The sequence below is a fragment of the Mytilus edulis genome, chromosome 4 (assembly GCF_963676685.1).
Source record: "Mytilus edulis chromosome 4, xbMytEdul2.2, whole genome shotgun sequence".
NCBI lineage: Eukaryota > Metazoa > Mollusca > Bivalvia > Mytilida > Mytilidae > Mytilus > Mytilus edulis.
In genome coordinates this window covers 3,968,310-3,986,280 of record NC_092347.1, presented here as the reverse complement: position 1 = coordinate 3,986,280, position 17,971 = coordinate 3,968,310, and the positions used below count along the sequence as shown (strand labels likewise).

Below are 17,971 nucleotides of genomic sequence, written 5' to 3'. Positions count from 1 at the left end.
GTGTTAAACAGTAGCTTGTCATCGTCTGCGTTTTGCCTGTAAAGAATCGGAGAAGCGTTCATATAATATTCGGCAAGCTCTTTTAAAAAATTGAACAGAATATAATACATTATATTCAGACCTTAAAGGTGTAACACTTAACAATTCAAGATATATAAAAAGTTTTCAAACTTTTTTTTTTTAAATTTGATCAAAGTTTTAAAATATCAACATTCTAAATTTTGGTGAAATCAAGCACATTTCACCAAATAATAAAAATTCTTAAATTTGTTTTAAAATCTTATAGTTTATATATTTATTCAAACTTTAAAAATTCTAAACGGCATAATGTGCAGTTTTTATCATTTCGTTCTTTGAACGTTTAATTTTTTCAAATTCAATTTTTAATTTAAATATAGGGAAAAGGAAAGGACCACTGTTTCAAGTGCAACACGGACTATTCTAATATGATATTGATCAGACAATATGCAGGAAAGAGAGAGAGAGTGTCACGCTCTCCCACGGTACGTTAACTTTAAGGCACTGGCTACGGTTACATGGAAATGTAACAATAATAAAAATATTATTGTTACATTGGAGACTAAATGCCGGAATGCATGGTTGGGTGAGGACCTGATTAATTACGAATGTAACAATAACTATTGAGGCTACGGTTACATAGCGTTATTGTTATATGAAAAACAGCAATGTACGATGGGGACTTGTAATATGTACTAAATAATAAAAGTTTAAGACATTTATTTTATATTTACAATACATACAATGTCTTTATTTTTTTTAATTTACAATGACATTTTATAAATATCCAGTAAGTGGTTTTTGGAGCATGTTTAAGTCCGACACATCATTTTGACGAATCCACTCCAAGCAGCCATCACACACCAGTAATAAGGGGGCAGGACCTTTTTCGGGATGCGGGATCGGGTGTTTTTTTAAGCTCGGGATATCGAGATTGATCTTTCGGGATGTCGGGATTTTTTTTTTTTAATTCGGGACCTCGGGACTTCATGTTTTTAAGCCCGGGATTTCGGGATCAGAACCCCTCCTACCCTCCGCTGTGAACGTCTGTATCGCATACCGTGCAATTCAATTCTGTGATATTCCTTTTAGAAGATAAGGAAATCTTTAATGTTACAAATGGAAGTTTTTAACGACCTTGACTGGCTTTACAGCCCTTGCACGGTCGGTCTTTAATGTTTGCCATGCTTTCGGTGAGAAATACTATTTTACTCTCGCAATGTTGATATTCTCATCCGATCTTTTGGTTGAAAGCATGTGGTGTAGTTTCATGTTGTCTTTCAATATGATTGCATTGCCGTCCATTACGGATGTTAGGTTTACCTCAGATTTCAGTATCCAACTTAGCAGTTAACAAACTTTGCTTCAGTTGATGTGTCAATTTTTTAGAGTTGCTTTTGTATAGAGCTATAGCTATAGAGCTGTATGAAATTTGTGTCTTGATATTGTTTCATTTTCGTTTCAAACGCATCCCAAGTTTTTCATCCAAAACTAAATTGGTAAAATAAATCTCTTCATCCATTGTTCAAAGTATATAATGACAGTAATAAGAGAAGGTGTGCAGTTAAATACTTCAAAAAGTGAACACTTTATCAGCCCCAGTTCTCAACAACAAACTATATTTTTCGCATTAATTTTGACATTGCTAATCTGAGGTATTTTTATTACCTTTAAGATTAATATGTAAAACTACTTAAACATCATTTGTATAATAATAATACTTATTAATTATCATTATTACAAGTATTAATTAGAACATATGAAAGATTAAGCAACACAGCTAAAGAAGATTTAAATTTAATAAATTTAGCGTACATTGCTGTTTTTCATGTAACAATAACACAATGTAACCGTAGCCTCAATAATTATTGTTACATTCGTAATTAATCGGTTCCTTGCCCAACTTTGCATTCCGGCAATTAGTCTCCGATGTAACAATAATATTTTTATTATTGTTACATTTCCATGTAACCGTAGCCAGTGCCTAACTTTAAAGGACAGGTCGGTTTTACAAAAAACATTTCAAGTCATGAACAATTTGAAGTATACTTAAGATCAATCTTGGTCGTAAGGTTTTTTTTTGTGAAACAGACTCCAGGTTATTCAAAACCAAGTTCTATCTTCCTTAGATATAACTTTAAAATCTACAGAAATGATAGAGGCACTCTTGGGGGCGGAGTATTCTTAGGAATACATGAAGATCTTATTTCAACTGAATTCATTGAACCCGTCACAGACCGCGAAATTGAATGGTCCGAAATTAAATTGAAAAACAGGCAAAGACCTTTTCATCGCATCATATTACATGTCTCATAGTCATAAAAAAATGAAACACATAACAAATCCCTCATAGAAACATGAAACACATTATAAATCTTAAACTATCACTAGAAAAAAACCTACATCAAAACCTTAACATATTTAATGAATGAATCTTTATTGCATTAGCAACAACATTGCTTTAGCATAATACATATATATACATATATGACAAATATGACAGAATACAGAGAACAATTAAACAAATTAAATAATGCAGAGATAACTTATAATAATATGAATAATATATTAACTGATAATTTGCAATCTTAGTTTCCATGCAGCTTTAAGATAATTACATAGGTTTTTAGTTAAGCTTTTTGACCCAGCTTGTAACAGAAAAATTAGCTTTCGTGTATTTGGCCATGAACAATAATACTTTGGCAAAAAATTACATCTAAGTGTTCTATATGCAGGACAAATCAACACAAAATGATATTCATCTTCAATATTATTCATTTTACAACATCTACAAATACGATTATCTCTAGGAATATTGTCATAGCGACCTGTTTCTAAATATAATTTCAAGCTTCCACTACGTAGTTTTGTAAGTATACTGGTATTAAAATCATATTGTAAATATTTCTCCAAACAAAAATCTAGTTTGAAACATTTATAGATAGACAGTTTTTCACAAGCATTAATATTAGCATACCAGCTTTGATAATATTGATCGTTGATACGTGATTTAATAAGGTCAAATGACACATTTATGTGATCCTGGTTAATCCATATATAATTCAAACCTAAACTAAACAAAAGGTCTCTTACATTGGATGCCCAATTTGTTATGCCATTATAGGCGAGTGATATGAAAGCCAAATTTACATTTTTAATGCACCTACCTAACACACGGCTAAATTATATATCATTGAAAAGCTAAGAATGTGTACTTTCTAAATATCCCGGTCGTCAAAAGAAATAATGGTGCATTTTTTTTTAAATCGAGGTCAAAGGTGATGGGTGCAATTTCAATTCACGGATACTTCCAGTCAAAACAAATGCAAAAACGAAACAATTTTACAGGAATGCTGTATTACTGTTGGGAAAATATATTTCTATCATAGTATTAATTATTTTTTGTTGATTTTAACGGTAACGCATGTTACGTAACGTTTTCTCTCGGAGTCTTTGAAAATCAACCATTAAGTCACACAAATGTATCTGTAGTCGCCCTTGCATTATCTAAATCTTATAATACCTCCATATCATTTGATTGCATGTATTTACAAACATATATCTGCAAATTTGATATAAATAATCCGAAACAAGGTATTTGAAGCAAGGGGGGAAACATAACATATGACGTAGTTTTAATTGTTTAGAAAAGTCCCATGATGAGCTGTACATTACAATTGAGGAATCGTATGGTCTCCTGTTAGTTTGAAAGCCTGCCAACCGCTTCAAGATCAGACAGTCATAGGACAGATTTTTTTTTATTATTGTAGTTCAATATGTTGAGTCTGGAGCATACCGCAATTTCATTTACATCACTAAATCAGATATGATAAGAGTACTTACTAAAATGAGTAGAGTGCTACTAGTATATTTATATCAACAATATTGTGACAATTTTAATATGAAACATCACTAGGAAAATATGATCACTCATTGTACGTCAAACTGTGTTTGATTTTACTTTAGTCGGCCGCCGTGTATCTTGAGATATCTAATTAATCAAACAACACTTGACAAAGAAGTTTGTACTTTTTTTAAATTACGCTAGTGATGACGTTCGGCTTCTTTGGCACTAAGTATTAATTTTTTATATCTTGTTTCACCGCTTCAAACGGAGGACAAGGTTATCCTAATATTGAACCTTTTATCTGGCTTTCTTATGTTAAAATCCCTTTAGCGTATAACCTAAATGATCGAAACGTCGGACCAATGGGATGTTGGACCATTTAGGTGTCGAAATATTGCGATATCAGAATACTTAGTATTATAGCTTCATTTTAACTTGTAATCTCATCATTCTTATCGGTCAACATATCCATACTAAGACAACTTCCTTGGCATGGGCATATATCAGTACAGCAGAGGTTTTGCTCAAAGCGGACACAAGATCTACCATATACAGATTGAATTAAAAATTGGGAATGGACATGAGGGATTTGTCAAAGAGACACCAACCCGTTCAAAAGCAGCAAGAAACTCCCAAACCCGGAGGCGTACTTCAGCTGGCCCCTAAACAAAAAAGTACTAGTTTGAAATGATAATGGACGTCATACTAAGCTTCGAAATATACTCAAGAAATTAAAATAAAAAATTATACAAAACTAAGAAAGGCCAGAGGCTCCTGATTTGGGACAGGCGCAAAATTGCGGCGGTGTTAAACACGTTTTTTGGAAATCTCAACCCTCCCCCTATACCTATACCTATACCAATGCGTGAACAGATCAAATCTTGTAGAAAGTTGGATGACATCATACCGGACCGATGTTGCCTTTTAGCAAACCGAAGTCATACGGAGAACTTTTATTGTTTCTGTAGTTAGGTCGACATTGTCCTGGATAAAATTTTGATCCCCAGAAAAAAAATAATGCCATGTAGAATGTATGCCCCATTTTCAATTTTTCTAATCTCTTGAGCAGTCAAACTTGTTAATAGTTATCAAAGGTGTGTCCATAAATACGGTGCATTTGTAATAATAAACCTAAATAAAAAAAAGAGTAAAAAAAAATATTTATAGATAATATAAATTCTACTAAAGCCATACATCTTAGACCTTTGTCAATAGGAATATCGTACGCTTTATAAACTGCCGCAGATGCGCCATCATCCAAAAGACAATACAGAAATGTTTATAAAGCAGGTGGCATAATTTCAATTGAATAATCTGGTGAAATGTTTTTAGATAATGGATATTCATCTGATTGGATTACAACTTTACCCTATATCTGCTTCCGTAAAATACTAGTGGCTGCATAAAGTGCTTGCAACCAGTTTCGCAGTCACTGCTCAGATCTTTAAATTTGACAGACTGTATATCACAATCATTTTAAACGAGTAAATTTCCGTCATTACGGCATAAGACAAAATTATAGAGCTACTGTATACAATATTGGATGTACCTTGGCCTTGTTGAATACATGTAACTATAAATTGACCATATATTTTTAGTTTTTGTTGAAGCTGATAATATGTTGTGTAGTTTTCTCGGCGGCGATCCTCGGGCAGAAATTAAGTTCGGTTAACGGATCAATTAATTAAAGTTGTTAACCAGGATACTTCCTTGTGTACAGGCACGTCATCTTTAATCGTCGAAATGTTAGTAAAAACTGTTTTATGTTCATAATTAAATAGCTCTTTACTATCTGATTTCAAATTTTGTAGCAAATATTTAGCGATGCAAGCTCGATGATATAAAGATTTAATAGTAAAATTATCATGAGTTATTTTGTAAAACAGATCATTGTAGGAGACATATGTATAGTAACACTTAATACAGCTTGAGTTTACTCCTTAGATGATACCTTATGAAGTTGTGTAACTTGCTTATAGGCTTTATACATTTGCAAAATATACAAACAGACAAATCAGAATGAGTTGTAGATTTACTGCCCTCGTTGATATATGAGAAGAGACTGGTCGGTAGAATTGGTACATGTAGTACAAAATCTTTGTACAGACAAAACAGAAGATGATACGTTGTGCTTACTTTTAAAATATTTATAGCAACTCTAATGATATTTTGTATTTTCAAATGGGATGTTTTCATTTTTTCATATTCATCGACCAGTCTTCTGTAAACTTCATCTTTTCGTTTTCCCACTGCGTCAATACAACTGTATCTTCTGTATCTGTATCTGTATCTGTATGGGTACGTCGTAGCTACCAATTCTGGCTTTTATACAACGGGAGTGAAGGCGCCGTCGATTTATTGACGTTTCGCGAGAGCAGATTTAAAGCTCTCTACACTAGTTGCGCGTACAATAGTGTCTTCTAGATGGTTCCAATTTACTATTGTGGACACAAAGAATGAATTTGAATGTTGCGGTGTTTTACTAGTAGGAATGTCAAAACACCTGGTATTGTTCCTCACTTGTTTTTCAACAATGTTTGTGGCTTGATAGTTGTCAAACTTTTTAGCTGTGATGTTTCGTCTTGGTCTCGCTGATTTGAGGAAGTCGTCTGGATCAATAGCAGGTACCAGCCCCTCAACCACCTTGTACATAAATATAAGCTTTTGGCTCGTGCGTCTCAATTGTAGTTCCTGTAGTTTTAATTTTGTAAGCATGTTTGTTATGCAGCCATCTTCTCTAGTTCTATAATCGCCTGTTATAAAGCGTGCTGCTTGTCTTTGTATTCTTTCTAGCTTGTTTGAGTCTGCAATACTGTAGGGGTCCCATATCTTCATTTAAGTGTTTAACTACATAGTTTCGATGTAGTAAATACATGACAGACTATGCATATCTGTGTCAATCAATGGATAGTGTTTGCTTTTTAGCATAGGAATGGTTTCATTGTGAACTGGACTGTGAAAATTTGACACGACTCGGAAGATTTTCTACAATTTTCCGATACGATTCCTTATTTAGAAAGGGGTGAATTCTACAGAGCTCAAAAACTATGTTTTACTTTGATTTTATCTTAATTTCGAACGATTTTATATCTATTTAAGCTACACTGAAGTTAAAGATAGAAATAGAACCGTTTAAATATGATTTATCGTACTCTAATAGCACTATTAAGTACACGGAAATCGACTAATATATTCAGTAAAAAAACGATAACGAAATAGACAAGGGATTCCGGAAACTATAGTGATTTTACCCAACATCATAAAATTACAGAAATTCGTGATTTTAAGAAATGTTGAGATAAAGTCTTGATCTTGAATGAAAAAATGATAACTGATGAGTAATTTGGTGTGTTATAAAACGGATAGAGTGCAAAAGCATTTAATAAAAAATTAATTGTAGATCCGAAAAGGTCAGGATTATGAAAAATTTCGTACAAAATGTCAAATATTTAGAAGGAATGCAAAAGCATGCGGACTCTCAGTTGTAAATATTGTTTTTCATTATTCTAAGAATCTAATTCACTTAATTATTCTGTCTAAAAGAAGAGATACGACTAATTTCCTTTGCTTGAAAAACATGTCGTAGTTTTATAATTTTCAACTAATTTCTGAAATAAACGTCAATTTTACAAAAACTGCACCGTACGATTTTGTGACGACCGGGCAAAAATCAAAGTTAAATCATTATTCTATCATTTAAAAAAAAAATTAGCCGTGTGTTAGGTGGGTGCATTAAAGTCCTTAACTAGACGTCTTTTTCAAATATTACACTCGCCTATTAGTATCATCAATACATAAAACTTTATATACATCATACACAATATTTGGTTGGTCCTTAATTAAATGCAACCAATATTTAACAATTCTATATTTTCTTGAAATACACATCGGAAAGTGTCCGAGTTCACCACATAAAAACAAAATTGGTACAGTTTTACCCAAGTTGAGTATATATCGACAAAAACGATTATGAACATATTCTACTTCGTTGGCCCGATGAAATCCCCACACTTCGGACGCATAGTTCAGAACGGATCCAACCATACTATTGAATAAAAAACACTGTTGACTTGGACCAATGAATACTCTTTTCATCGAGTTGATTAAAGATGATAGAGCTCTAGCTCCTTGTTGTGCCATTCTTTTTTGAGTTTGAACAAATTTACCATTGAAATGTAGCAGCATACCAAGATATATATATGATTTGACGATTTCAACTTCTTGGCCTTCGAAATAAAAATGGTCAGTTACGGGCTTCCAACCATTTCGAAATACGACAATTTTTGTTTTGTCCGTATTTACAGTTATATTCCATCTCCTACAGTAGAATGAAAGTTTATCTAATAAAATTTGCAATGCATCGGGAGACTTTGCTAGCAGAACTGTATCATCAGCAAATAAAATCAAATATATGAGATAACCATTAAGTTCGAATATGTCACCATTGTTATCAACTTGTATATCACTGATTATATCGTTAATGAAAAATAGGAACAAGAGAGGAGAGAGTGGTTCCCCTTGTTTCACTCCAAGAAAATTTATAAACGCATCAGATAAGCCGTCTTTCGTTCTAATTCGTAGACGCACGGTTTCATATACTGCTTTAATAATTGTTATAAATTTGCCACTGACACCATTTTGTAATAACTTGTACCAGAGAATTCTCCGAATTACCTTATCAAAGGCTTTGCGGGAATCGACAAAAGCACAATAAACTTTAGACTTCTGGTGTAATATGTGTGATATGATTCCATGTAAAATGAATATGACATCAACAGTTGACCGGCCTGGTCGAAATCCGAACTGATTGTCAATAAGCTTTTCTTCGTCATCGGCCCAATTGATCAATCTGTTAGTCAAAATAGATGTAAAAAATTTACACATCACACTTACTAGAATTATAGGACGGTAATTATTTGGGTCGGATAAGTCTCCACTTTTTGGAACTGTTATGAGTATTCCATCTGACCAAAAATCAGGAAAAATTCCCCTATTGAATATGAAATTAAAAATCATTTTCAAAATCGGAGCAAAAAAGTTCGGCCCGGCAATAAACATTTCATTAATAATATTGTCACTTCCCGCACTTTTTCCAGTTTTAAGTTTTGAGATAGACTGCAGAATTTCATTTTCGGAGATTTCATTATCCAGCGAATCTATAACAATGTCATTTAAAAACGAGTTAGATTCAATCAGATTTATAACTTCTTCGCAGATATCAGGAGGGTTTCCACCAAGTAACTGTTCGAAATGTTTAATAAGTTAGTCACTGTCAGCAAGACATTTATTTTTGTTCATTGGTTTAAATGCCGACCAAAATTTTCGAGGGTCAGATTTGGCAAATTCGCAGAGTTCCTGACCTTTAGATCGCTTATAGTTAGTCACCGCCAACCGTTTTGTTCGGTTGTACTTGCTTCGGGCTAAAATAAAATGCTGGCGATTAGCATTAGTTGGATGACGTTGGTAAAAATTTCTAGCAGAGTTAAAGTCTCGTCTCGCAGAAGAACAGTTTTGGTTAAACCAATCGTTATCATGGCGTTTCACATATGTTGCGCTACGTTTTCGTACAGTTTTACCAAAAACAGCAAAAGCACTGTCATATAAAATACGGTTTATCTCCCTTACTGCATTATTAACATCATCGGCACTATTCATGTTTCTGACCAACGAACTAAGTAACTCATTATGTTGTGATAGCAGTTGATATAGTCTTGGTTTTTACTAGAGTCCCATTTAAGGTATTTGTGATCACTTGGCAAACTGTTGCACTTGATATTGTTATTTAGACCTATCTCGTATGATAAAGGAGCATGATCAGAAAATTCATTAAAGTCTATTACACCAAAGTTCTTGATAATACCATAATTTTTCGCTGGAGATTTCAACAGCCCAGATATCGACTGGATAAATATGGAGATAAAAACAGGAGCATCAGACAAAGAAGTACTACAAGCACTTATCTCAAATTTATTTATTTGCAGACGACTGCCTACTCTATCGAGAAATTAACAACACAAAAGACCATCAAATTCTCCAAGAAGATCTAAAAGCTTTGGAAATATGGGCACTAAATTGGGGAATTAAATTAAATGCTATATAATGAGCTTTACACAAAAATCAACGCACCCAGTCTACCAACTAGACAGCCACATACTAGAACAAGTACAAAAAAATCCTTACCTAGGTACCTGATGACCTTAAATGGACCAGCCACATAGGGAATACAACAAGCAAGGCAAGCTGTACTCTAGGGTTCCTGAGAAGAAACTTACGCCAGTGCCTCCAAGAGTGCAAAAAGCTAGCCTACTTAGACATTGTAAGATCCGTACTAGAATACGGTGCTGTCATCTGGGACCCATTCGCCATCAGGGAAATAGAAAAAATAGAAAGCATACAGAAAAGAGAAGCACGTTTCATCGTGCATGATTGTAAATCCAGAGAAACCGGTGCGTCACAAATATGCTTTCTAAGCTGAAAATGCCACCTCTCCAAGAACAAAGAAAACAAAGTTACATCAGAGGCTGACTATGTTCTACAAATAGGTTGAGAGATTGGTGCCGGCTATTGATCCAACTGAATACTTACAAGAAATCAGAAACAAACGCCAAGTCAAGGCAAAAGACTTTAGTGACTTCCGATATTCAAATACAGTAGAAAGACAAGAAACCAGAAATAGCAGATCATACAAATTGATTGAAAGCAAAACAGTCATTCGAAAGAACTCTTTTTATTCCCAAAAATCAATAGTGCAGTGGAACCATTTGGAAGTGGATATTGCATGCCAAAAGACAGTTGAAGGTTTCACGGCTGCCCTCCAATGGTTGGACTAACCAACCAGCTCTCCTTACAGTGCGGATATATCTGCGATCGGATCATGCACTGTGTAACATACAGATACAGGTACAGAGAATTGATTTTTTCGATACATTTCAAGAATATTTCAAGAAATTCCTCGAATAGGAATACTAGTAGAACAACTGCTTAAAATTTCTATGTTCAAATTTGGAGAATTGAAGAAGGTTCTACACCTTGGATATTTGGCAAATGGCAAAGGTGTAGAATCTTCTTTATTTTCACGTTAATGATATTAAAAACTGGAATTCTTTGCCAGGTTATGTAATAAGTATTCTTATATGAATTCAAAATTGAAATGAAAGTTTAAATTTAAAAAAAAAAAACACAGAGTGAAATCAGGTCAATGTCAGATGGTATGCCGCGAGATATAAGTGTTTGTTTTAATTTTCCTATTACGAGTGTTTTAAGTTGTGATTCATAGGTAGGACTAAATGCTGCAAAATTGAATTTAGAATTATGTATTTTATTATCAATATACTATAAGAATCCCATTGGAAATAAGTACATCCCAGTTGGGTAATAGAACAGATTTTTACGTTTACTCCTTGAAAACTGTGGCCAGGATCTTGAAATTTTCATAAATAGGGGCCCACTGACTGCTGTGCAGGGAACCCACTCCAGTCATGCTTCAGCGATTCCCTTATTTATCAACAACTTTTTTCAACAACAAAAAAGAGTCCGGTCCACGGCAATGTCTCCCTAAATCCGTCCGTCGGTTTGTCGCCGATGTTTGGTTTCAACTGTTTTTTGTGTAAAGTAAAGTAAAGTAAAGTAATCTTTATTTAAAGTCGGGGTTTCATATATACATAATAACAAAGAACATGAGCTCTTAAGAGCTCTTTAACCGACTCTTGTTATAACCGAACTTATGTCTTATTATAAGTTCTATCGTTTAATTTGTCTTTTAAATTGGATTTCATTAGGGTAATTAATATGACATCATCAGAGACATATATGTCTCTGACATCATGTAATATTTACAACGTTACAGTCATGCAAATCTGAAACTACTATAATAGTAGTCTCAGTGCAAATTGAGAAAAGAAATAAAAGTGAGGCAAGGATGTTTTATGTTGACAGCGGCTAGAGAAAAGACCTTAGGCCAAAACGCAGAACTTATGTTATAATTAGCATCATAAATATGTCTGTCTTTAAAATTATGGATGTAAATCTAATTCGCTGTCTACTATCATTACTTGAATTTCAATTAATTAATTAAATAATCGGTGTTACCCAATCCCGAGAAAATGCTTTAGCTTTGGCAAGGACTTGTATAGTGAAATCAAAATCAAATCAAATCAAAACAAATCAAATATGTTTATTTCCTAATCAAAGGGCCCTTATAGGCATATAAATTACAAACAAATAAATCATAGACAAAAACATAAATACATGTTTAACAATAGTATGAAATTAAAATTATAATATGATACTATACAAATGAATTCTTGATTTTGCCTGGAACATGGTTAAATATACTATCCCCAAATTTTGATAAACACAATCTGAGAGTTTGGACTGGGGGTAGTCCTAGAATATAAATAAACGGGACAGAAATAGGCTCAAAATCGGGAGAATGCCGAAAATGTAAAATGCCAGATATGGCGAATAGAGATTTATGTGAAAAAAATACATATTGATCAGACAGAGAAAAAAAAAACAGATATTTAAAGAATACCCCCCCCCCCCCCCCCCCTAAAATAGAGCCTTAAATCGGGTGAGTCTATGAATGAAGATGGTAAACTATGTGGACGTCATAGTGATACTTTGCTGTCGAGTACTATTATCAAATACAAATCTCGCACTGAACGAGATATTTCGAGAGTCTTTGTTTCCTGTCAAGTCGTCAACAAATTTATATTAATATCCATTTTAAGCAGTAAACAGATTACGCATGGCCTCTTCAACAATATCTCCAGGACCATCAGGATCTGGTTAGTTCAGAAGTTAAAATTATAGCCAAGATAGCTTCAATTAGTGATGAACAATATTGATAATTTTCATATATCTGTTGTGGTGTCCCTAAAAAGTAAAATTATAAGACAATACATTCTTTCATCTAAACACGATACCAATAATCCCGTACGCCTCTGCTTGTTGGACGAATTAATCAGTTCTAATAGTTCAAACAATATAATTTAATAAATATGTATGTTTTGAGAGTTACTGATGAAAGAAAATAAAAAAAACATAAAATAAAAGCACTCCAGAGGAATCAATTCATAAATGTCATTATCTTTATTTGCTTTTGAGTGTTCCACATGTGTTTAACTGTTCATAGTGTGAATAACCCCTCTTATGAGGTGTAACTCCTCAATGTAACGACTATCCCTTTAATGAGCAGAGAGGGGTACATTTCAAGTGATAAATTTTTTTGTTGTTGTAAAAACCACTTCTTAGTACAAAAGGGCACACATTTATGGTATCAGGTTCGTTCGTGCCCAATACACTTTCTCACCCTACACGTTCGCACCTTGCACGTTCGCACCCAAGGTCCGTTCGCACTCAAGGTCCGTTCGCACTCAAGGTCCGTTCGCACTCTACACGTTCGCGCCCAATTTTAATTCAAATTCTAGTTGAATAATTGGAAAAGCACGATTGTTGTTATAAATTGCTTTGGCGTAAGTAAAACAGTCAAGATTTTAAATGAAAAACACAAAAGACAATTGTTTTTAACAGCTTGGTCCCTTTGATCTGAAACAATAAAATATAGCATATTAATACACTATTATAACCATAACATGATAAATTTATTCAACAATTGTTTTTAACAGCTTGGTCCCTTTGATCTGAAACAATAAAATATAGCATATTAATACACTATTATAACCATAACATGATAAATTTATTCAACACACAAAAAAAACTTGTCAGAACTTAGTCTCACTTTATTTTGAAACAAGTCAATGAAACAAAGTTATAGCAATACACTAACCAAAAATGATTAAGAGTTATTCAACACAAAATAAAACGTTGACAGAATCCAACTTTATCTAGAAAGGATTATTTTTTTTTAACAATACATCATCCAAAACATGATTAAGAAAAAAAATGCTGTCTCACTTTATTTTGAGACAATGACAACAAATATAAGAATACACTTGCCAAAACTTGATTGCAAAGCTATAGTTATTAAACACAAAACCAATTAAAATTGGGCGCGAACATGTAGGGTGCGAAAGTGGAAGGGGGCGAACATGAGTGGATGCGAACGTGAATTGGCGCGAACGGACCCGGATTCCACATATATCATTTATATATTATTTAAAGAATTTTTGTCCTAAGAACTATACATATATCTACTGTATCCATGATATCTGATGGATATATTATATGTCTTATTGTCCTGTATACATACATAAGTATCTAAGACATTTATACAGTGTATATACATGATATATATAGATAGTATATTACTGTCCTGGAATCCTTGCATACATTGTATTTCTTAACTTTTAAGTATTAATATAAAGATAAACATCTCTGCTTAATTAAACTCTTGAAACATGATTTTTTTCTAAAAATCCATATATGAACTTGTAGGAGTACATGATGAAAGGCAATTTGTTCAGTGCATCCTTAGCTTTTGATTAGAACTTCTTGGATTCAAAATTTCGGTTTACTGTAGACTATGGTAAATTTTAAAGTCCTCATACTCATGTTTCAAAGATAAAGTTTCACATACAAGTGTGACAGGATTGCTTCACTTCATTAGTAGATACTTAGTTAGTCGTAAGTGGTACATATGATGTCATGTACAGCTAACATGGCTATGGATAAACTTTTTTAGCTCTGAAAACAGCTCAGTCAGCTAACACGCTGCCTTGTAACACAGAAGTCCTGGGGTAGAGTCTCAAAGTCAAAGATGATTTTGTAAGTTTAATCATGCTCTTCAGTTACAGTGTACATTTAGCACCCAACTAAAACACCTACAGTGGTTAAAGAAGAATTATGTATGTGTGTGAGAGTCATGGTATGATGACTCATGAGGTGGTAGATGTATGATGCAGACTCCACAAAAACCTTTTCCAACTACTAGACCGAAGAGCAATATTCCAATATTTTTATGCCACATTTATACAAATGGGCATATTGTTTTTTTGTTGTTGCTTCCGTCTATCTGTTTAGGTTCAGGTTAAAGTGTTTGGTCAAGGTATTTTTGATGAAGTTGAAGTCCAGTCAACTTGAAACTTAGTACACATGCATGTTCCCTATGATATGTCATATCTTTCTAATTTAAACATGTTTGATGCCAAATTAAGAGATTGGACCCTAATTTCATGGTCCACTGGACATAGAAAATGATTTTGCGAATGAAGCATTTATTTACTATGGACACATTCTTGTTCTTCTGTGTCTAAACAAAGTGTTTATAAACTTACTAGTTTGTGTGAAATATTACTAGTCTTGAGCATCAGGCTTGTTGCTAAAGGTGCAGACTGATGACGGGATTGCTTCCCTTCATTAGTAGGTACTCAATCGGCCATAAGCTGTTAAGCTTATTATAACATGTATAAGGAAGTATAGGAATGTATAGAAATGGCAGATTTGATTATATACCTATTACTTCCCTCAGAATATATGATGTAAAAAAATGATGTATTTGTTTCAAAGAAAAGACATTTATAAAATCTGGATAATAACAAAAATGCAAGTCTGGCAGGTTTATGTTATTTGTAATGTAAGTTGATTTTATAATCATTAGGTATTGATTGAAACAGTGCATTTGCATTGCCCCTTTCTGGAAAATTTGCAATAAAAATCCAATGAAAGATCATAACACTTAACATGCTTTTAATATACAACATCCTTCAAAAACGCCTCTCTTCTTCTATGATTGAAATACAAAAATGTATTTTAAAAAAGCCTCAAAAATGAAAACTTCTTTATCTTAGGACACCAGATTGACCAGAATATGGCAGAATATAAATTTCATGATGATATTATCATTTATGGAAATGAAAATTCACCTAGGTAACCCTATAATATTACATGTATCTAAAATCAATAAGCAAGCCTTAATTATTAGAGGATTGAGAATTACCGTTATAGTATCCATACATGTACATGTATATGTTTGAACATAGAAATGAGGCCAAAACAGCCATTTACAGGTAAGTTTTAAGAGACAAATATCTAAGATTTTATTTGGTCATTTTATATTTTGGTTCCCAGAGTTATTTTTTGTTGTTATTTCTTTGGTTGATAAAATGTAAAGTTAAAGCTTGAAATTTGAAACTGTGAACATGATGAGTACAATATCAAATTGCAATATATTAGTAATTGTTTTGCCAATTTATTGACCGACATGTCTGTACATAGACAAATGTGTTGAGCTAATTTATTCTGCAGAAAATATTGCTATATATTTCTACTTTGTTCCCCACCATGTTTTAATGAATGGGACACCAACAGCTGATTTGAGATTATGAATGGGACACCAACAGCTGATTTTAGAATTATGAATACAACTCTTCTCATCTTTCCAACAGTGATTTGTTTCACTTTAATTTTTCTCAATTCCTTGCACATTTATGTCAGATCTGTTAATTTTTGTATCCCAACTTGGCCATTAGTTATCTTGATGTAATCAGGGGTGTACAAAATTTTACACCGTTGTTGAAAATTCATACACCCTGAGACGCAGCCTCACTTACTATTTTGATGTAAGGAGAGACTGATCATAATCTCTTACTAGTAAATTGATTAAAACATTTGCATGGTCTGAAATAAGATTTTGTACTATTCCTCCCTACTTAAACAAATTCTCATTCTTTTATAACTTATAACTTATAATAGCATTATAATATCTTATAATATATACATATATATAGATGTCCAATATCTATCTATATGTAAGTTACATATATATATAGATGTCCAATATCTATCTGTATGTAAGTTACATATATATATATAGATGTCCAATATCTACCTGTATGTAAGTTACATATATATATATATATATATATATAGAATTGGACATCTAATAGATGTCCAATATCTATCTGTATGTAAGTTACATATATATTTATAGATGTCCAATATCTATCTGTATGTAAGTTATATATATATATAGATGTCCAATATCTATCTGTATGTAAGTTACATATATATATATATAGATGTCCAATATCTACCTGTATGTAAGTTACATATATATAGATGTCCAATATCTACCTGTATGTAAGTTACATATATATAGATGTCCAACATCTATCTGTATGTAAGTTACATACATATATATAGATGTCCATTACCTACCATTAATTATCAATGTGTTTGTCGTGGATAGGTGTTATATAAATATGATAGATCATAAAGTATCACCAATGCCTACTAATCAATAATCTTGCTGAGTGTTATAAAAAACATATTATGTATTGTTTATAGTACACAGTTTTTTTTAATTAAAGATCATATCCCTAAGTCGCTGTTCCATAAATTTTCCAAAATTTATATAACAAAATGTATTGTGTTGATGTTGGTGTTGAGGCTTATTTTTGTTTGTTAGAAATATGAAATACTGTTGTTTTTACAGACAATTTGTTTCTATTTTTTAATCCTATCCAATAATTTGATGATTACCTATAAGTATTAATGTCATCTTGTAGTTCTTTGATTTTTGATATTTTTACAATTGTCAGTGACTTATTTCTTTAAACAACTTATTGACAGTCAAACAAACATCAAAAGTAATGAAGTAATCAATTTAATCTTGAAATTTTCAGGTAAAATTGATCGTATGTTAGTTTGTAATTGTAGTTCCTCTGAAATTACATGACAAAAATTAAGTAGAGAATACATAATTACTATGTAGGTTTGCATATTGACATGACATTATTTTTTTTCTAGGAGTTATACCCCTTTGAACTTATTTTTTTTTGTCTACATACTACTGCAACTTGTCATGGTATCTCCTTTGAAACCACACAACAGAATTTCATGAATCTTTGTGGAAAATAAAGAGATGCAATGTAGATGTGCCTATTGACGTGAAATTAGGATTGATTTTTTTCTCAAGATGTTATACTCCTTTGAACTTAGAAAGTGGGCTGAAATATACAACTGCAACAGTTTGTCTTCATCACTCCTCGACGTCCACACTTTGTAGTTAATGAGGACATTATATATAGGTGTGCATATTTACAATAAATCTTTTATCAGTTGACTTTTTTAGAAGTTACAAGTCTTGAACTTGGAAATGATTAATCTGATGAGATTTTGTTTGCCAGTGACAATGTGGGGAAA

General features: G+C 32.7%; 1 protein-coding gene across 3 annotated transcripts in view; it reads left to right on the top strand.

Annotated features, from left to right (window-relative positions):
* The first annotated feature begins 12,506 nt into the window (after positions 1-12,506).
* LOC139521659 (aryl hydrocarbon receptor nuclear translocator homolog) overlaps positions 12,507-17,971 on the top strand; it is a 38,228-nt gene continuing 32,763 nt past the window's right edge. For all 3 annotated transcript variants that reach the window (XR_011664042.1, XM_071315153.1, XM_071315152.1), the window contains exon 1: positions 12,507-12,654. Coding sequence is in view for 2 of the 3 variants with exons in the window: in XM_071315153.1 (XP_071171254.1) it covers positions 12,615-12,654 (40 nt within the window). In the remaining variant the exon portion in view is untranslated. The remainder of the gene's footprint in view (positions 12,655-17,971) is intronic.